The sequence below is a fragment of the Microplitis mediator genome, chromosome 5 (assembly GCF_029852145.1).
Source record: "Microplitis mediator isolate UGA2020A chromosome 5, iyMicMedi2.1, whole genome shotgun sequence".
NCBI lineage: Eukaryota > Metazoa > Arthropoda > Insecta > Hymenoptera > Braconidae > Microplitis > Microplitis mediator.
The window spans coordinates 3334915-3356527 of NC_079973.1; the positions used below are offsets into that span (position 1 = coordinate 3334915).

Consider the following 21613-nt stretch of genomic DNA (forward strand, 5'->3'; position numbering starts at 1 on the left):
GAAAATAAATAAAATTTTTAATCCTGAAGTTAGTAGACAATTAACAATTTTTGGATTTTTTTTTCACTAAATAAATTGCAAAAAAAAAAAAATATGCACATGTAGAAAAATAAAAAATCTACAGGTGCATTTTTTTTTTTCATAATTTATCGTTTAAAAAAAAAACAAAAATTATCAGACGTCGGCTAACTTCAGTCTTTTTTTAAATTCTCTGTCAATATTTTTTTCATAACTAAAAATAAATAAAATTTTTTAACGTCTCCCTGTTTGGAAAATCTCATAGAATTTGCTACTTTCAGAATTCAGAAAAAAAAAACATTCAAAATCTAGAAAGCCACTCAAAGCTCCTTACCTTCGAGTGTGAATGTAGCAGACATCAGACAATTTTAAAATTATAAATAAATAGAGTAAATAATTTTAAAAATAAAATTAAAAAAAAAATTGCACGTATTAATTTCAAGATTTTTTAAGTGCGCATTTTTTAAAATTTTATTTTATTAATTATTTACTCTATTTATTAATAGTTTTTAATTTGTCTGATGTCTGCTACATTCATATGATACTGAAGTTAGCTGACGTTTAATAAATTTTTGAATTTTTTTTAAAACAATAAATTGAAAAAAAAAATATTTTTTAAAAAATTGCACTTAGGGCCAGTTTTTCAAACCGAGTTTATTTTTATCCGGGTTTTAATTATCATTGCTGGTATATCTATATATTATTAATATATAGATATACTAACAATATTATAGTTTTTTAGATTTTCTGTGTACTTTTTTAGTTTTGTTTTTATTTAAATTGAGTTTTTGAAAAAAAAATTCAAAAATTTTTAATTGTCTGTTAACTTCAAGATCATCTGCTACATTCACACCATCTTACCTCCAAGGATTATTTATTTCCCCAGACCAAAAGATGGCGGTAAAGTTGAATGGTGAAATTTCTGACATTTGAATTTCCCGGCTAGTCATCGATTTGACCAATGGTTAAATAATCGAGTGTGGAACACGTCTCAGCGCGCGCACCAACATTCTCATATGTATATTTAATGCACAGGTAATGACAAGGATCCCGCATGACGTAGATGGAGGTTAGAACGAGAAAAAATACTCAATACCACGTGACATAATTTTAACCAACCAGCTGTTTAGCTTTGTCCTGCCGCCAAGCTTATCCCCTGGTCTATTTGCACGCAGAAGCTACGATTCTCCCTGTTGCCTCATCCTAAAAAATGCTTAAATACTTTTATCAAGGATGAGTTTTATCGGTATAACACCACAATAAGTTTATTATTATTGCTTAGATTAATTAGTGTTTAATAGTAATTACTATTTATTATTATTTATTGTTTGAAAATGGTACTTTAACAAATGTCGCCATTTTGGTGATACTGAGTCAGTAAGTGCGGCAGTATAATTTATATTTTTAATAATTATATTTATTTCAGTTATACATTGAGACTTATTAGACACATTGTTACGTTATATTAATATCAGTGATGACACAGCAAAATAAAACGATGAATTTTTATATACAAGACGCCCATGGTGAGTACAACAAATGCCCGCCAATACTTAACACATCCATGCCTCTTTTACAATCCAACTATTCCGTTATTTTACTCACTTACATATTTATTTAATATCATTTTACATCATATATATCACGCACTTCATATCCTGAATTTTATTTCCTCGTTCATAATTTATCTCATCATCGTATCGTATTTTTTTTTGCCAGCTCAATTGCTCCGTTTTATTGCCAGACAATGTGGACATATTTTGTCCCAATTGTTACAATGCTCTGTTTATTATTTCAAATTTTATTTATCATCATGTCTGTTTAATTACAAATTGATATTTTTTTAAATATCGCCAGGATTGAGCTCGGGAAATTTATTTGCCGGATAATACCCGAGCTACTGCGCTGTAGGCTGGAATGGAGCAATTGGTTTTGCTTTGATTTTGTTATTTATTTTTTTGTTTATTAATTAAATTTTTTAGGACACCCGCAATTTATTAAGGTTGTACAGAGTACACCTAATAAAGGTGCATTGAGTGGCATAGTGGGAGCCACTAATACGAGTGGGATAAAAGTATTCAAGGCACCTGGCCAGGACTCACAGGTTTTACAAACTGGAACACAAGTCTTGAGGACCATAAGTTTGCAGAGTCAATCAACGCCTGGCCAAAGTATGTTTTGTTTTTTAATCAGCATGTGCTTAAGCAAGCGAACAAATATTTATTTATTTATTTTTAAATTACCTAGGACTTGTGACAATTCCACTGCAAAATGCTAAAGTGTCGACGGTCAAAAGTGGAGATACTCAAGGTGCTAAAACTATACAGTTAACGTCTGCTCAAATGGTTCGTTTTATTTTTATATTTTAATAGGGAGATAACCTATATGCGAATTTACATCAGCGCGGTAATTGGTTACGACAGAAGTTGATTAATATATTTTTTTGTTTAGAGCAACATTAAACAGGCTATTGTGACACAGCATCAAACTGGTACTCAGCAAATTATCAAAGATGCATCTGGAAAAACATTTGTCACTCCGTTACTTGATCATTCGACCAATCGGAAGCGCTATGATGCCGATGGCCATGATTATGTGCCACAGTAATATATACTTTTTTTTTTATTTTGTTATTTATTGTTTGTGATAGGAAGGTAACAGACTCTAAACCTAATCGGTAACATTAGTCGCTCACTTAAACTGATTACGTTTTTAATTTTTATAGAAAAATTCAAAGTAAATGTATTATGATAGTAAAGTTAGCGGACGTCTGAGAATTTAAAAATTTTTGAAATGATGAATTAAAATGTTTATAAACCAAAAATATAAAAAATGCATATTTAGAAAATTCAAAATTACGTACATGCATTTTTTAAAATTTTATTATTTAAATTATTCAATTTTTTTGTATGCAATTAAAAAACTCATGTCTGCTACATTTACACTCATGAATGTATTAGGATATGACGTGTCGGTTTTTTATAATTTATTATAAATTTAAATTACGTGACTGTTTTCAAAATCGCGCTGAGCCTGGCAATTTTTACTTTAACGTTCGTTGGATTAAATTAGGTTGCAGTTGATCGAGTAATGGTACATTTAATAATAATAATGAACAATTAACAATTAATTATCAACTTTGTTCTTAAAAGTAAATTTTTATTACAGTATTTAAAACTTCAAAAAATAATCCTAAAGTTAGCAGACAATCAATCAATTTTTTTTTTTTTTTCAACAAATCAATTTAAAAAAAAAAAAAATACGCATGTAGAAAATTAGAAAAGCTACAGCTGCAATTTTTTAAATATTTTTTTTTTTATAATTTATCGTTTTATAAAAATTCAAAAATTATTAGACGTCAGACAACTTCAGTATCACAAAAAACGACTTAAAAAAAATGATTCTTCATTTTATTTACCATAAAATATTTAGTGGTTTAATTTAATTCCAATGAAAAGTGAGCGGGTAAAATGGGTCTTACACGGAAAGATTGGAACCCGACTGGTTACTGTTCTGCACCCGATTCAGTACGTCGCTGGAAAAAAATACTCGATCGTGGTGCAGCACCACAGTGATTACTGTGCGAGACCTGACAGTGATATGTGCACGTGACTCAGTCAGGTCCCGCACAGTAATCATTGTGGTGCTGCACCACAATCGAGGATTTTTTTTCCAGCATCGTACTGAGTCGAGTGCAGAACAATAACCAGTCGGGTTCCAATCTTTCCGTGTTCCTCAAATTCTTTTACAAGAGATGGGGAGAGATTGTCTGTTGTTCTGTGTTACGTAGTATATTTTTCATATAATTTAAAAGTCTGGAGTTGATTGAAATGAGACAATTTAAGACTGATAGCACATGGACAAATTTAATTGTCAACTTTGTTAATTAGAGACATATAATTATCCTGAAATAAAAAACTCGTGGTCTAAAATTGATTCACTTTAACTCCAAGTTCAAAGCAGGTGATATTTAAATTAAAATATTTTATTTACTTATTTAGCAAACGAAGAAAATCTGAAAAAGTTGGCAAGGGCTTACGACACTTTTCAATGAAAGTATGTGAGAAAGTTAAGAAAAAAGGCACAACATCCTACAATGAAGTCGCCGATGAACTCGTCGGGGAATTTACAAACCCAGCACACATGAATTCAATAACCGATCAGCAGTACGATCAAAAAAATATAAGACGACGTGTCTACGACGCACTTAATGTTTTAATGGCCATGAACATAATTTCAAAAGAAAAGAAAGAGATCAGATGGCTGGGATTACCAACGAATTCACTGCAAGAGTGCGTGTCACTGGAAAAGGACAAAAAGAAAAAAATTGAACGAATCAAAACGAAAACTCAGCAGCTACATCAGCTTATACTTCAACATATTTCATTTAAAAATTTGGTCGAACGAAACAGTTGCAATGAAAAACTCCATGGCCCACCGAAACCAAACTCAGCAATACAATTGCCGTTTATTATATTGAATACTAGCAAAAAGACTGTTGTTGACTGCAGCATTACAAACGACAAGTAATTACTCCTTTCTCTCTATAATTATTAATTTTTTTTTTATTAGTAAACTAAATTATTAATTACTTTATTTTAGATCCGAGTACCTGTTCAATTTTAACAATAAATTTGAGATTCATGACGACATTGAAGTTTTAAAACGCATGGGCTTGGCTTTTGGTATTTATTTAATTTATTACAAAAACAATTAATTAATTAATTAATATATTTTTTATTAATTGTATCATTTAATTAAATAGGTTTAGAAAGCGGAAAGTGCGTAGAAGAAAATTTACGGCGGGCTAAATCGATGGTACCTAAATCGCTGGAAAAATATGTTGAACGTAAGCTTTTAACTAAAAATTTTTTATCAAATATATATAGTCGACTACCCGTCATAAGCCTGCCCTTTATAAGCCTTTTCCCCTCAATCGGGAGTTACTGAGTCCAAACAGCTTCTCCGCTTAATCACTCTGAAGAGTTTCGTACTAGAGAACCCGTTTTAAGCTTTCGTTAAAATAGTCTAAATTATAAACTAACAATAGGAACAAAATATCAAAATAGATGAAAATTTACTGTCGATGTTTCGCGGAGAATAATTTAATTGTTATTAAGTAAAGTATTATTTATTGTTAATAATTGTAATCATTAATTACAATTAAAGCTTTCGTTACAATTTAAAAGTTTTATTGATCATTATGTTGATCAATAAAATTATTATTATCATTACTATAATTAATACCATTGTCATTATAATTTTTTGCAGTACAATTGTTATTAGTGTAAAAAGATAAGTATTTATTTTAGCGCTAGAAGCACTAGAAAAATTGGCATAGTGACGTATGTAACAAAATGTAAATATGACGTTTAAAATGATATAAAATAAAGCAGGCTTATAACGGGTAGTTGACTGTATTGATAACAATGAGTGTGAACGTTGCTGACAGATGGAAATTTTTTAAATTTTATAATAAATAAATAAAATGTAAAGAGAGTAAAAATGACAAAATGCGAATTTAAATATTTGAAAAATCAGGGCGCGCATTTTTAAAAATTTTAAATTATTTATTTCAAATTTATAAATTGTTTCATGTCTGCTACATTGACACTCATTAATAACACGGCTATTAACTGATAAAATAACTAATGATTTAAAAAAAATAAATAGAGATGGCCTCAGGCGATTTAGACAAGTTTATCCCCGTGACTATTCCCGGACCAAGTGCGCCAACAGAAGATGTGGAAATAAAAATGGAGGGTTCCGGTTCGCGGCCACCGTCCTCATCGCACACTTCGTTATCCGAAGAAGCGTTGTCTCCTCCATCTCACTACTTCTCGGAGGACGAAGAAGAAGAAGAAGAAATGAGCGAGCAAGATGATCCAGTCGACAGTGATGTTGACGTTAACTAGCACTTGGGTTGAACTTGGAATCAATTTTTTAATATTAATTATTGATAAAAAAATGAATGGAAAAGAAAACTAAAAAATCAGATTATGTCTTTGCTTTGCAAAATCAATGGTACCTATTAAGACACACAATTACGACGACGCATTAGATCTTAACACCCAGATTTAAATTTTAAATAACATGTTCTTTATGCTATTATACTTGGATATTAAATATACAGATCAATTATTAGAATCTATTTTAATTATTGATAGATCTATTATTAAATGCCGTGATAATTTGTTACTGCATTGAGTATTAATGCAACTGTGGCTTGAATTATTATTATTTTTTTTTCTATATCATTAGACAAGTACTGAATATTTTTGAATATAAATTTATAATCGAGATGGATAATAATTGATAAGCAATTAAGATTACTTATCAAGTGATTGACAGTAAAAAAAATATTTATCATCAAATTTTGTATGAGATATTAAGAAGCTCATTAATGAGCTTATTTATTATTGTATCGTATTATTTCTTGAGGTAAATTAAAGTAATAAACGGTAACGTTAAGTATAAAGACAAAGGATACTGATAATTAAAAATTAAAATTTAAATGATAAATGTGTGCAAGGATTACTCGGTGCTATTCTAATCGCGCATCGTGTCAGGTTTATATACCTAGAATGTATGTATTATAAATTATAATCCAATCAATATTATCTCGAGTATATGTATAAAAAAAAAAAGTATAACTACTCATTTTCATATGGCACATTTATATTAACAATTTAAAATTTATAAGTAACAAATTTATTAAAAAGAAAAACAAAATTATTAAAAGTAATTTTAATTATAATTCAGTCTTGGATACATTTAATTGTAATATTATAATTATGATTATAAATATTCATATTTTATTTCAGATCCAATTTTTAGAATTTATTATTATTATTATTATTAAATATTATATTAATTATGACTATTAAAGTTTTTTTTCGTACACATTTGTATAGTTATTAATTATATTTACTACTTGTCTTTAATTATTTTTCTTTAATTATTAATTTAGAAAAATGGAATCTTTAAATAAAAACAAAAAATACCTGATATATTTTATTTATTTTAATTACCCAGTTAAATAAAATTGTTATTTAAATTAATGGCATTTTTATGCGAGATCATTATCGTCATACAGGTCATCGAAATCTGAAATTTAAAACATTAATTAGCAATTTATATTTAATTAAAAAATTGTCACTAAAAAAAATAATTACCGTTGAAGAAATCAGCATGAACTGCTTTTTCATTGGCTGCTAAGTCCATTAATAATCCACTGGATCCTCCAGCCTGTTAATTATAATAAATATATAAATATGAGTGTGAAACAGCTGACAATTGGAAATTTTTAAATTTTTGAATAAATTAATAAAATGTTGGAATTAGAAAAAGGGAATTTAAATATTTGAAAAATAAGGGCGCGCATTTTTTTAAATTTTATTATTTTAATTAATTTATTTATTTGAAATTTATACTGCATGCAAACTCAAAAATATGAAACATAACCTAGTGGATAATTAATTATCTTACCTCTTCTAGGTCCATGTATGGACCAGCACCTTCAGGAAACATTTCATCAGCTACTTGGGTGGGTTTCATTTTGATGAATTAATTAATTGTTTAAATTAATTTACTTATATTTATGTTTAAAAAAATAGAATATGTTTGTAAAGTTTGTAAATATCAACACTCACGTTTATCAACAAATGAGTTACTGATTTTTGACACTAGAGTGCAGCAGCTGTAAGTGATGATCCTGAAGTCAGCAGACAATTGACAATTTTCGAATTTTTTTCAACGATTTAATTTATAAAAAAAACAATAATAAAAATATGCGCATGTAGAAAATTAAAAAAACTATAGGTGCGATTTTTGAATTTATCAATTTTAATAAAATTCAAAAATTACACGTCACCTGTGAATGAGATTTGAAATTAAATTTAAGTTCAAGTCATGATCCTGAAGTTAACAGACAATTGACTTATCGGATTTTTTTTTTTTTAATTTAAAAAAGAAAAATATGCACATGTAGAAAATTAAAAAAACTTCATGTGCAATTTTTTGAAATATTTTATTTTTTATAATTTATCGTTCAAAAAAAATTCAAAAAGTTATTAGACGTCTGCTAACTTCAGAATCATGTTCAAATCACGTGATGACGCGGATGTGATCAAACTGTCAGTTGCAATTTAAAATATTAATATTTGGTTATGATTTCTTGATAAAAATCAAATTAATTAAAAATGAGTGATCGCAAGGATTCAGATCCATATTCGTCGGATGATAATAGAGAAGTATCTGACAATAATAAAAAAAGACGATCATCTATTTTCCAACCTCGACCTAGTGAACATCATCTAGGTATATACTCATAACTACTGTCTAGATCAATTACTTGTAATTAAATAATTAAATTAACTTTTCTCTAGCTGTTGATACGTTGGATGATGAATCAATCGCAGAAGTAAAAGATAAAGAAGTAGAAGAAATATCTTCTGATGACGAAAGTGATTTAGAAGAGTATGTCAAGTCATTGAAAGCTGAGTACAATGAGTGGAAAAAAACTCTGAAGGAGAGGAAAAATAAACGACGATTACTTGCCAAGCAAGAAGCAGCAGTGGGTGATGCAGTTGAACTTGATTTGAATGTTTTTACTGAATCAGAACGCGCGTTTATTCAAGCGCGGCCTAATTATGAACAGATTTGTGAAAAAATAAATGATCTTGTGCCCCTGGCTGTCAAAGTTGCTCAGAAAAATGTTGAAATAAACCGCCTGCATGACAACTTGGTTGAGTGTCTTGAGGAAAAAATTCGGGATTCAAAAATAAAATTAATTGAAAAATGTAAAGATTCTGATATTATCAGTCTTGAGTGATACTGGAATTAGCGGTCTAATAATTTTTGGATTTTTGAAAAACGATAGATTATAAAAAAAAATATTTTGAAAAATTGTACTCATAGTTTTTTAAATTTTCTACATGTGTATATTTTTCTTTTCTTTCTTTTGTAAATTGAATTGTAGAAGAAAAAATCCAAAAATTTTGAACTGTCTTAGCACTTAATTGATATTTATAATTACATTCATTTTTATACGGAAAATGAGAAGTAGGTTGTGTTGAAATAAAATAAAATCATAAAACGTAATAATAATTTAATGACTAACAACATATTATTATTTCTATAGTAATTATAATTATTATTTTAATTATTAATATTATTGTTTTATAATAAGTAATTAGAAAATTTAACTTGGCCTAATTTGATTCGGAAACACTAGTATCTTTAAAATTTACGTAATTTTATGATCTTTGGAATTATTTAAAAATACATATAGCCAATACTTAGGTCACCTATGAAGATGAAAACTTTTTCGTCTCATTGATTTACGTTCTCTGTGTGCTATGAATTCTTTACGCGCATTACTAGATCGTAATTCTAATATATGATTTATTTTTTTAACTATTTCTTCGGCTACCGCTGACTCAGCTTCGAAATCATGGGTTTTAAATGACGCCGATTGTTGTAAAGACGATGAATTTAAGGAAGAAACTGGAAATATTTTAAAAATTATTAGTCGCTAATTAAACTGTAATTTTTCAGTATTTTTTTTTTATTCACTAAAAAAAATCCTGAAGTTTATGATGAGAATTTAAAAAAAAATTTATTGGAAAACTAAATTACGAAAAAATATTATGGCGGGTATAAAATTCTGAATTTTTTGAAATTAAAATGAAAGATTGTACTTCCAGGATTTTTTTTTAGTGAATTAGTTGATTGTTTATATAAATAATATTTACCACTTATATTATCAGAAGTAGACGGATTAGTATATACTAGTGTGAATGATGTCTTAGATCCTCTATTTTCAATAATTTCACACCACGCAACATTTTCCATTTGATAACTGACACGATTCTGACGATTCCAAAATTTGTAAGCGCTTTTACTCGTTACCAAAGGATCTATTTCTATTTTATCACCAGATACACCAAGATGAATTTCAGTCTTTGTTCTCATTTTATGAATAACGTAAACTCTGTAACAAATATCCGTACATTCACGTCAAAATTTTTAAAACAGAACGTCGTATATTTAAATTTTCATTAATATAATTAGTAACTAATCGGACCCCATTATAAGACTATTTGCTATCTCCTTTTTAAACGAGGGATCGCGATAGTTTGAGAGAGAAACTAAGTCTTATAACGAGCTTCTACTGTAGTATAATAATATAGTACTATGGTAGAAGTACCATTTGTGGCCACTTTTGGTCCAGTTTTGGGCGCTTAAAAATTTGAACAAAATAATATGTAATGTACGCAATGACATGATTCATTTTTTTAATTCGTTCAAAGACATTTTTTTTACTGCATTGCAACGGAAAAATTTTTTATACTTTTTCATTAATTAAAATAAAATGTAAAAGGTCTAAAAATAGATCACTGACCACAAATGGTACTTCTACCCTGGTGCCGCGACTATTAAACCGAAGACAGTTCAACCGGTGACACTTCAAATAAGGAGGTCCAGATTATTTTTAGTTGAAATGTCGCTAGGTTGAACTGTCGTTCGGTTGAAGTGTCGCCGGTTGAACTGTCTTCGATTTAATTGTTACAGAACCTTCTACCCTATATAAAGTTTGTCAAATAAAATACCTAAATAATTGATAGATTGGAGCCTCGATAGCTGTCGTATGGCCTCTCATCCTCGCTAAATCCTGAGCGAAAATTTCCTGTTCTTTTTCAGTTGCCTCTCTAATTTCTTCAGGCTTAACCGGAAGCACGGGCCCAGTTGGCTCATGACGGAGTCGATCACTCAGACGCATTTCTACTAAACCCAGAGCAGAAAATTCAAATTTCCCTATTTTTTCTCTTGGATCCAGACAAGGAAAATCCCAGTCGACTTCGCCATCATCTTCAGCTATATACAAGCCATATTTATTTATTTCTTTTCTGAAAAATAAATTTCTCTCATTAGCAATAACAAAATTACTACTTCAAATAAAGCAACTAAAAGTCAACTTACTTTAAACTATGATTAGGATTCTCAGTAGCGTATTTATAACAAATTAAACCAATAAATTCTTCTACTGTCGCAGAACAAATCACAGTAACTTGCATTGGATAAACTCGTTCTTCTTTTGGTAGCATACACATAAATATCCGGTATTTACGCACTGGTACTCCAATTAAACCCTGAATTTAAAAATTAGTAACATAAAAATATTTAAAATTTCAAAATAAATAAAACAAAAAAATTCAGACGTAAACTTACACTGCCATCAAACTTAGCGTATTCTATAAAACGATTAACAGGAGCATAAGGACATTTTTCTAATTGTTCAGACAACAATGAGTGTCTTTTGACACTGATATCTTTTTTACGAAAATCCTTTTGCTGAAACAAATCAGCAATTTCTTCTTTAGTCAAACGCACGGATTTAGATTCCCACTTAATGTGTTTAACTTTAGCAGCTTTTTTTCGTTCGAGCTCCATTTTTTCGAGTCTCTGAGCGGTATTTGATCTCGGGCGATGACCAAAACTCATATCTAACATCCAGAGGAATAAAAAAATTTATAAAAGCTGATGATTTACTTGGAATGCGTCAGTAAATAAATAAAATAATTACCGATCTGTATATCGTAGGACTCGGACAGAGCACCGAGGTCTTCATCATCGCTCTCATCTAATCCTAGATAACAATGAGCACCATTGGCTTTTAATTGCTTTGGTATATCCTCTCTCAGCATCACTAATTCACAGACACCTTTGAAATAAATAACAAATGAATTGTGTTGTGTTATTTAAATTTAAATTTTTAAATTAAACTTAAAAAAAGAAATAAAAAAAAAGTTGTAGGTTGGATTACGGTAGACACAATACAAACCAGTGTCATCTGTAGAAATAAAACTGTCACGTATGTATGAAAGAAGCCAATGTTTATTGTCGTACAAGGCCATGATTATTTAGCCTCGACGATTCCAATCACTTTAAATCATTTTAAACTTTTTCACATTTATTCAATTATTTATTTGGATAATTATATTTTGTTTGCCGCCCGCTATTTCGTTAGCATTTTACACACACACACAACGATCAGCACAGACACTTGGATGCTTCAGTTGCAGGTTTACTCAAAACTTGTCTCCTAACGAAAGGTGACATCTCTATTCAGCGACGACTCTCCATTTTCAAAGGATAAAGAAAATCGTCGATAGAAAAGAAACTCGAGGGTTTCGGAAATTTGATTGATGATAATACGGGAAAGAAGGTCCGTATAAATTTTGAAAGGAAAATAAAATTTTTCTATCTTAAGTAGTTCTGTATTTGTAATGTTAATTGATTTAATTGATAGATTTTCAAATTGTGTTAATTGAGATGAGTGTGAATGTAGCAGACATCAGACAAATTTAAAATTATAAATAAATATAGTAATTAATAAAATAAAATTTTAAAAAATGCATTTATTATTTTTTAAATTTTTTAAGCGCGCATTTTTTAAAATTTAATTTTATTAATAATTTACTCTATTTATTTATAATTTTAAATTTGTCTGATGTCTGCTACATTCACACTCATTCATTGAGTTAAATAAAAATTACTTACAGTTATTATAAATTAGGAGCATTCAAAATTCGAAATATTAAAGCAAAATATTATTGTATTAATTCTAATAAATATTACTTAGACAAAAAAATATATTCATTTAGAATAAATATATATATTCGCTCGAGGTTGATAAATATATATTTGAACTTAATGATTATTGACTTAAAAAGTTATGGTAGACAGCAGCAGCGGGAATAGTTCGGTGCTCGCCACTAGATCGCACCCACCTCTTGTGGTGTCCCTGGTAAGAAACTTGTTTCAGAATTATTATATCCCGAACTTACAAAATATATGGAAGGTTTATTTTTACCACGAACACACTTCATATCTAAAATAACTATAATCGAAAAATATAAAGTATATACAAAAATAATTGGTAGAGTTCCACACGATCAGGAACAATTTATATCAAGTTACAAATTATAAAACATATGTAAACCATTTGTATGGATTTATTAATAAAGATATTTTAAAACTAACTAACTATATGGAAGGTTTTTCTCTCATTATTAGCAGAGAGGTAATAATTATTTGATGATAGTAATATAGGGGTATCCTGTATTTTACCATGCCTTCTATGTTTTCTAGAACAGTTTTTTTTGAAAGTAAAAAATAAGTCATCCCAAAGACATAAATTATTTGTACTTAATACTTTGTAGTTACAAAAAAGGTATCATGTGTGATTAAAGGAAGAACCTGATCACAACATGAACTTGGTCTGGAAACCATTCTCTAATAATTCCGTCCAATCTCGAAGATTGCAGATGTCTTTCCTGACACGCTTGATCCATAAAAAAAAATATAATATTTATAGTATTTATATAGGAGCAATTTAATTCAAATCTCCAAGTGTATTGGGACACCCTTCTGCATATTATTTCCCCGCCAAGGTTTGTACAAACACTTGCGTGTTGTTTTTTAATATTTCAAATATTTTTCTATCATATTCTGCCGCCATTTTATTTTAACGTACGAATTTTAATTTGTCTCCAATTTATAATAATTTATTTTTCAAATATTTAAATTTACCGCGCAAGTAATAATAATAATAAATTAATTGCTTAGGGTGCAATTAACAAATGCACCCTAAATATTCTTCCACTTTTCATTACGCACACGCAGTTTAAATATAATCGGTAGTGGGGGAAATTTCCAAGATAATCCCCTTGGCACAAGTTTATTATTATTGTTGTGACATAACCTCTTGTATTATTTATCTCCGAAGTAACAATAAATAACCTTCTTTATTTATATATTTATTTAAATCATAAATTATCTGACACCAATTTTCCGTAAGTTTATTTATTTATTTTATTATAAATACTAACAGTTTCAGTCTACATATTACTAAAAAATTTATTTATAACACTAAATATAGCAGACATAATTTTTTATTTTTATAAGCAAATTTTATATGACAAAAAAAAAATTTTTTTAAATACATTGAAAATAATTTTGAATAATTCTTCATATATATTTTTAGAAATTTATTTTTTACCAACATCAAATTTGATATTTAAAAAAAATGATACTGAAGTTAGCCGCCGTCTAATAATTTTCTGATTTTTTTTTAAACAGTAAAATATAAAAAAAAAAAATATTTGAAAAAATTCCACCTGTAGTTTTTTCAATTTTCTACGTGTGCATTTTTTTATTTTTTGTTTTTTGTAATTTGTTTGTTGAAAAAATAAATCCAAAAATTTTAAATTGTCTGTTAACTTCAGGATCATTTTAAAAAACAGGATTGTCTGCTGCTGTCACTATTTTTATTTACAAGTGTTCCATAAATTTTTTATTATAATAATAATAATAATAATTTTTTTTAGGATCAAATGCTGAACATAATTTAAAAATGGATAATTTACCAACAACTTCCGGAGATCAGTCATGGAACATCCAACCAGATATGAGTTATTATTCAGTACCACCACCTCCAATAGCAGTGCCTCCAAAAAATTTTATCTACCCCCCGCCTTCATTCAATGTCCCGCCGCCTCCGATAGTCAATCCGCCAGTAAATAATCCGCCTCCAGTGATCAATAATTCTTATCCCAACACTCAGTATGTCAGCCAACAATATTACCCAGTAGACGCAACAAATAATTACTCATATCCATATCAAAATTATCCCCAGACTTCAAATCAAAATTATTCCCAGACTCCAAATCAAAATTATTCCCAGACTCCAAATCAAAATTATCCCCAGACCTCAAATCAAAGCTATTATACTGCCGAAGCTAGTGAGAGTACGCAGTGGACAAATAATGCGTACGAATCTCCAAACAATCAGTGGCAGCAGCAGCAGCCAGTGGGAACAGACACCAGTAATTGGAATGCCAACAACTGGAAGACAAATCATCCAGCTAAGAAAGATTGGGCTGGTTACAATGAACCCAGGAAAAAGAATTATCAACCTAGAGACAGGAAGACTGACTTGCAAATGGAAAAAAAATCTTCACGTTGGAGTTCGTCGGAACGATCAGAGCGTTCCCATTCGCCGTCTTACAGAGCTCAGAGATCGCACAGTAAAGAATATCGTGATCACCACAATGATTATTCTTCTAAAGATAAATACTGTGGGGAAGATAGCGAACGTAAGTCTCGTAGAGATTACACTAGCCGAGACAGAGTCAGCAGAGACAAATATTACCCGAAGTCTAGTAGAAGAAGATCACGGTCCCAGGAGTCGCATTCTTCTCACAGTTCAAAGGCCGTCAGGCAGAAAAAAGAAATGACCGAACGTGAATTACTTCTTGAAAAGTATCGACGGAATTACTGCGCCACAAGTCATGACATTGAACGTAAAATAGACGAACTGGGACCTGATGGTATTTTAGAATGTGATAAAAAAATTTGGACACGTGCGGCTCCAGCTGATTTGTATTACACGCGGGATGAAAAAAATTCAAAGATTATGAAAGCAACGTCTAAATTAAAAGAACTTATTGGTAATTTCAAACGGTTACTTTTAGATCGAGCTGCTGTAGCAAGAGCTAATTACCCGCCGTATGAACCGCCGCCCAGGAAGACCAAGGCGCGATTATGTAGGCACAAATCTGAAGCCTGCAGTTCGTCATCTTCAGACAGCGACAGTTCAATTGATGACGACGACCGCACGATGGAAGAACTTATGGCGAAGAAGCAGCATCCCCAGCGACTGCATCCGGAAATGTGGTTCAATGACCCTGGGGAAATGAATGACGGACCTCTGTGTCGATGTAGCGCCAAGTCAAGACGCTCGGGAATCCGTCATGGAATTTATGCTGGCGAAGGAACGGTTTATAAATGTGACTTAGATACAAATAATGCTGATAAATTGTATCATTATCGTATAACGATAAGCCCGCCGACAAATTTTTTAACAAAGACACCAACGATTATCAAACATGACGAGCATGAATTTATTTTCGAAGGGTTTTCTATGCTATCACATTTTCCACTTGTTAAATTACCTACTTGTAAGGTAATTAGATTTAATATCGAGTATACTATTTTGTATATCGAAGAAAAACTGCCAGAAAATTTTACAATTCTCGAATTGGATTATTTTCAAGAATACCTTTTCAAAGAAATCTTAGAGCTTGTAGACTTCGATTTACATTCCGCACAAAATAATTCTGGCTGTGGACAGTTTCATTTTATGCCGAGATTCGTTCGTGATTTGCCGGACAAAGGTCAAGAAATTTTGTCTATGAACGAAGTGTTGAATTATTTAATTAAAAGCAGCAGCTGCTTAATTGACGTTGAAGAGCTGGATCGTCTGATAGCTATGCCGCAGTACGAGTGGCAAAATTACGCGGATCAAGTCAAAGGGATGGTCGTGACTTATCCTGGTAAGAAGCCATGCAGTGTAAGAGTCGATCAACTGGACAGAACTCAAGGTGATCAGCCACCGGGAATAACAGCGTATCCGGAGATTGTCCACTTTGGAATACGTCCGCCGCAGTTGAGTTACGCGGGCAACGCTGATTACCAGAAAGCTTGGAGAGATTACGTCAAGTTCCGTCATCTACTTGCCAATATGCCGAAGCCTTCTTTTGAGGACAAGAGAAAACTGGAAGCTAAAGAAAATCGGCTGCAGGAGCTCCGCACTCAGAGCAAAATGAAGCGAGACGTTACCGTTGACGTGAGTTCCGAGGGATTTTATCGAACTGGAATAATGTGTGATATCGTTCAACATGCGATGTTGATTCCTGTACTAGTCTGTCACTTGAGGTTCCATAAATCGCTGGACCAACTGGAAGAAACATTGGAGTATAAATTTAAAAATCGTTACTTACTCCAGCTGGCACTTACGCATCCCAGTTACCGAGAGAACTTTGGAACCAACCCAGATCACGCGCGCAACTCGTTAACCAACTGTGGAATCAGTCAGCCGGAGTATGGAGATCGTAGGATTCATTACATGAACACAAGGAAGCGAGGAATAAATACTCTTATCAATATCATGTCGAGATTTGGTGCCAGAAGAGAAACAGAATCTTCTATTGCTCACAATGAGAGACTGGAGTTTCTCGGTGACGCTGTCGTTGAGTTTCTCACTTCGATTCATTTATTCCACATGTTCCCTGACCTTGAGGAAGGAGGGCTGGCTACTTACAGAGCGGCGATTGTACAGAACCAGCATCTCGCCGTTCTGGCCAAGAAACTTAATTTAGAGCAGTACATGCTCTACGCCCACGGAAGTGATCTCTGCCACGACTTGGAGCTGAGACACGCGATGGCCAATTGCTTTGAAGCTCTCATGGGCTCTTTGTTCCTAGACGGGGGTATTTCTGTAGCTGACAGAGTCTTTGGAGAAACTCTATTCCAAGAGGAAGACAGTCTGGCATCAGTCTGGGTCAACTATCCGAAGCACCCGCTCCAAGAACAAGAACCGACAGGTGATCGCCAGTGGATTCCGAGCTTCGAGTTGCTGCAAAAGTTGACCAAATTCGAAGAATCTATTGGGGTTGAATTCAAACACGTTAGATTGCTAGCAAGAGCTTTTACTGACAGAAGTATTGGGTACACAAATTTGACACTTGGGTCAAATCAACGTCTAGAATTTTTGGGAGATACTGTACTGCAGTTAATTGTGTCTGAGTATCTTTATAAATATTTTCCAGAGCATCATGAAGGTCATCTGTCGTTGCTTCGTAGTTCATTGGTAAATAACAAGACTCAGGCTGTTGTCTGCGATGATTTAGGCATGACCCAGTACGCACTGTACGGTAACCCCAAAGCAGAACTTAAAACAAAAGATCGTGCTGACTTGCTGGAAGCATTTCTTGGTGCTCTTTATGTTGACAAAGGTTTGGAATTCTGTCATATTTTTTGTAACGTCTGTTTCTTCCCAAGACTACAGAGTTTCATAATGAATCAAGACTGGAACGACCCGAAGAGTAAATTGCAGCAGTGCTGCTTGACTCTGAGGACTATGGACGGTGGAGAGCCAGACATTCCGGTTTACAAAGTTATCGAGTGCAAAGGTCCGACCAACACTCGTGTCTACACAGTCGCTGTTTACTTCCAAAGTAAACGACTCGCGAAAGCTTCTGGTCACAGTATCCAAGAAGCGGAAATGAATGCTGCCAAAGAAGCTCTCGAAAAATCTCAGGATCTCTTCCCCCAGTTGGACCATCAGAAGCGAGTTATTGCCAAGTCCATGAAGATGCAGCAGTGGCCTAAACCTAAGCTGACCATCTCGGAAAAATCAGATGACTCAGACTCCGCGCAGCAGAGAAGGCGCGGAAGAAGCAGCAGAAGAAGTCCAAGTCGGGACAATGATTCTGATGATAGTTAACTTTGATCTTTTTTTTTTTATTATTGTTATTAGTAAAGTAATTAGAGATAAAAATAATATGTACATTTATTAACTGTTTTATAAACTACAATTTAAAAAAATCTAAACTTCTTTTTCATCAAAATATTCACGTAGTATTGCTTCTTGGTTGTCTCCAATATACAGATATTTATTTTTGCTCAACAATCTTCGAATTTTCGTTAGATTTATCATTATATTTTCTATCGACCAGTCTCTTTTTAGTAAACCTAGTCCTGCGGTAAATATTCCATACTTGTAGCATTGAATTTGTGTACATGTCGCGTTACTTCTTACTAGTAATCCTAGATTATGAACCAGTCCTTTTAAAAACATGTCGTCTTCATTTATACATACGACTTCTGAAATTTAAACAATAAATAAATGTTTAATAATAATAATATCATAAAAAAGTAGACAAGTTGAATTGAATGATGACAACATCAAACATACAATGATTTGTCACTTGAGTGTAATTTGATTCAATACTAGCACGAAAAATGCTTTGTTACGATCAATGAACATTTAAATATATATTATATTCGTGAAGATCCTGAATGACTTTCCAATATAAGGTAAGAGACCCAGTACCCGATCAGGGAACTAGTATCCGATCACTCATGTATTTGTAAATCTATATTTACTAAATTTTATTAAATATTGATATACAAACGATATACACATGGAGTGATCGAGTACTAGCTCCCTGATCGGGTACCAGGCCTTTCACCTTAATAAAAATAAGCCCAAAAATTTAATGAATAAAAGATCATCTACGCCAAAAATATGACCGCGCATAAAACATAATATATAAATAACGTTTTTTTTACCTAATGTAAAGTCTGGAGGATTGAAAGCGATGCATCTAATACTATAGAGCATTGGAATTTTGTTATCCGTTGGTCGTATTGGGCCTTTGACTGCCAACTCATAGGCAGCTTGTGATTGAATATCTAGACCGCATATTCTACAAAATAATTGTTAGTTATTTTTATTTGGTAATAAGCAGGGTGCGGAAGTCTGTGCTTAACAATAAGAATAAAAAAAAAAAATTCACACAAATTTCTCTATATCAATAAGACGATCGCGAGCAAATTAACGTAAATTAAATTAAAAGATATATTCAAATGTCGAATGCCATGAAAGAATGTTGCCATTGAGGTTGTGAAAAAAATATGTCAATAAGACAATCAGCAAGATAATTAGCAAGACCACCAACAAGACAATGAGCAAGACAATTAGCACGACCACCAGCAAGACAATTGTCTTGCTCGTTGTCTTACTGGCGGTCTTGCTCATTGTCCTGCTGATGGTGTTGCTAATTATCTTGCTGATTGTCTTATTCACATATTTTTTTCACAACTTCAATGGCAACATTCTTTCATGGCATTCGATATTTGAATATATCTTTTAATTTTGATATAAAGAAATTTGGGCGAATTCTTTTCTTTTATTCTCATTGTTAAGCACAAACTTCTGTACCCTGGTAATAAGTCATAAGTATTAAGTACTTAAATTACTTACTCGAACATTTTTCTCTGATGAGACGATTGCAATGAGGAACAAATCATGTCGACGTGGTGTCTCTTGACATGTTTGAAAGTAGACCTTTCGTGAATTTTACCGCCTATGAAATAATTCTCCGACTCTAGCCCTAAAACCCCTTTGATTTTGTAAAATCTTGTTGAATTGGCTGCCCTCATCATGTGGCAAATAATAGATCCTTTGTTTACTCCCCAAAGCTGGATACCGGAAGCTTCTGGTGATAAATAATTCGCGTGGTGGAGTTTCATATCTTGGGGTTGATATCTCGGGCCGACGACGAGCTTGTGATCTGCGTAACTGGGCTCGACTTTAACAGTCAGTGATTTATTTGTCTCGCCTTCTATTCTAACAAATGGCTCCGGTTCTCTGACATCCAGTTCATTCAAATCTATAATATTTTTTATGATTATTTTGTTTTTTATTTTGGGTTCAAATTTCCATGTGAAGTAGAAGTAAAAATAAAAGTAAAAAAAAAAGATCCTGACATTGACAGACAGTTAACATTTGTTTCAACAAATCAATTGCAAAAAAAAAAATACTAAAAATATGCACAGGTAGAAAATTTCAAAAACTATAGACGCATTTTTTTTTATAATTTATAATTTTGAAAAATAATCCAAAAATTATAAGACGTTGGCTGACTTCAGGATCATAAAATAAAAAAACTAACCTGTACATAAATGATATTGTAACATTTGTCTTGTTTTAAAAGTAGTAAATCCAGTTGGTTTATAAATTGCAAAAACTCCATTTAATCCTTTCCATACTTCTTCGGCATTTGATGTGAATTTTGTGATAAATGCTGGGGGTTTTCTAACCAAAGACATTGTTATTATAAATATAAACACGCGAGACTATGAAACTTCAGTCAAATCTCGTTAAATACCCGCTTGCAAGTCACGTGGGAGTTTAAAATTCTTTAAAATAAGAGCAGAATATTTATATTATTGTGAGCTCTTTCTCCTTTATTTTAAAAACTTAATGAATGCGCATGTTCGTGCTTATAAAAAAATTAATAAATATAGGAACATAAAAATAATAAATAAACTTGGGTTTTTTTTTAACATTTCAAATATTTCTGCTGCAATTTTATTTCAATTTAAAATTTTTAATTTTTCTCTCATTTCTAATAACTTATTTTTCAAATATTTAAATTTACCGCGCAAGTATAAGAATAATTAAGAAATTATTAATGAAAATTAAAAAATTTAGAGCATATTTTTCAGTCAAATTAATATAATTATTGATAAAAATTAATTTTTATAAAATTATTAAGTTTCAATTTTGAAATTTTGCGTCGTTGGCGCTACTGCGCGTCGCTGTTGCGCAGCGCTGTAGTCGTCCCAAGTGGGGGAAGGGAGAATGAATCGCAGAATCGATTGCTTTGTATCAACGGACGGTTCGATAGCGATAGTCAGTATCATCGACAATGGCAGTAGCAGTCTAGATCTTTCTTTACGTTTGAATTTAAACAGTATTGCAATGGCGTCGTGTAATTATCCATAAAAATTTATTGCTCATAGTCATTGTTTAATTAAATTGTGCAGTGTTTGTTAAAATTAAATTGTGCAGTGTCTGTGGTGCAGTTAAGTGTTAAAAGTTCAGTGCTAGTGTAAAGTGTTAAGTGTTCAGTGATAGTGTAAAGTGTTGCTGATGGCTGATGCTGATAACTTCCAAGTT

General features: G+C 31.5%; 5 protein-coding genes across 8 annotated transcripts; 3 read left to right on the forward strand and 2 right to left on the reverse strand.

Moving 5' to 3' along the window:
• The first annotated feature begins 1108 nt into the window (after positions 1-1108).
• LOC130667287 (transcription factor Dp-1) lies at positions 1109-6159 on the forward strand. 4 transcript variants are annotated; one of them, XM_057468762.1, is made up of 9 exons: positions 1109-1264; positions 1445-1544; positions 2001-2189; positions 2266-2363; positions 2470-2621; positions 4020-4544; positions 4621-4703; positions 4784-4867; positions 5692-6159. In XM_057468762.1, exons 2-9 carry the CDS (start codon positions 1496-1498, stop codon positions 5931-5933), a joined length of 1422 nt encoding a protein of 473 aa, XP_057324745.1. In that variant the 5' UTR covers positions 1109-1264; positions 1445-1495; the 3' UTR covers positions 5934-6159. The 4 variants fall into 4 exon arrangements, with proteins under 4 accessions (XP_057324745.1, XP_057324746.1, XP_057324744.1 ...); XM_057468763.1 differs by having other exon boundaries at positions 1162-1369; XM_057468761.1 differs by having other exon boundaries at positions 1162-1355.
• A 1812-nt stretch (positions 6160-7971) lies between these two features.
• On the forward strand, positions 7972-9119 carry LOC130667292 (uncharacterized). The gene is made up of 2 exons (XM_057468774.1): positions 7972-8337; positions 8406-9119. The coding sequence occupies exons 1-2, from the start codon at positions 8220-8222 to the stop codon at positions 8849-8851; spliced, it is 564 nt and encodes a 187-aa protein (XP_057324757.1). The 5' UTR covers positions 7972-8219; the 3' UTR covers positions 8852-9119.
• LOC130667288 (target of rapamycin complex 2 subunit MAPKAP1) lies at positions 9113-12108 on the reverse strand. Its single transcript, XM_057468766.1, has 7 exons — positions 11864-12108; positions 11606-11743; positions 11251-11525; positions 11002-11171; positions 10632-10928; positions 9774-10012; positions 9113-9525 (listed from the first exon to the last, which is right to left on the reverse strand). The coding sequence occupies exons 1-7, from the start codon at positions 11934-11936 to the stop codon at positions 9323-9325; spliced, it is 1395 nt and encodes a 464-aa protein (XP_057324749.1). The 5' UTR covers positions 11937-12108; the 3' UTR covers positions 9113-9322.
• Positions 12109-13722: 1614 nt separating this feature from the next.
• Positions 13723-18399, forward strand: LOC130667294 (ribonuclease 3). The gene is made up of 2 exons (XM_057468777.1): positions 13723-13877; positions 14412-18399. Exon 2 carries the CDS (start codon positions 14438-14440, stop codon positions 18368-18370), a length of 3933 nt encoding a protein of 1310 aa, XP_057324760.1. The 5' UTR covers positions 13723-13877; positions 14412-14437; the 3' UTR covers positions 18371-18399.
• A 5-nt stretch (positions 18400-18404) lies between these two features.
• On the reverse strand, positions 18405-20855 carry LOC130667295 (pseudouridylate synthase TRUB2, mitochondrial). Its single transcript, XM_057468778.1, has 4 exons — positions 20604-20855; positions 19913-20321; positions 19219-19355; positions 18405-18750 (listed from the first exon to the last, which is right to left on the reverse strand). The coding sequence occupies exons 1-4, from the start codon at positions 20758-20760 to the stop codon at positions 18473-18475; spliced, it is 981 nt and encodes a 326-aa protein (XP_057324761.1). The 5' UTR covers positions 20761-20855; the 3' UTR covers positions 18405-18472.
• Positions 20856-21613: the final 758 nt, after the last annotated feature.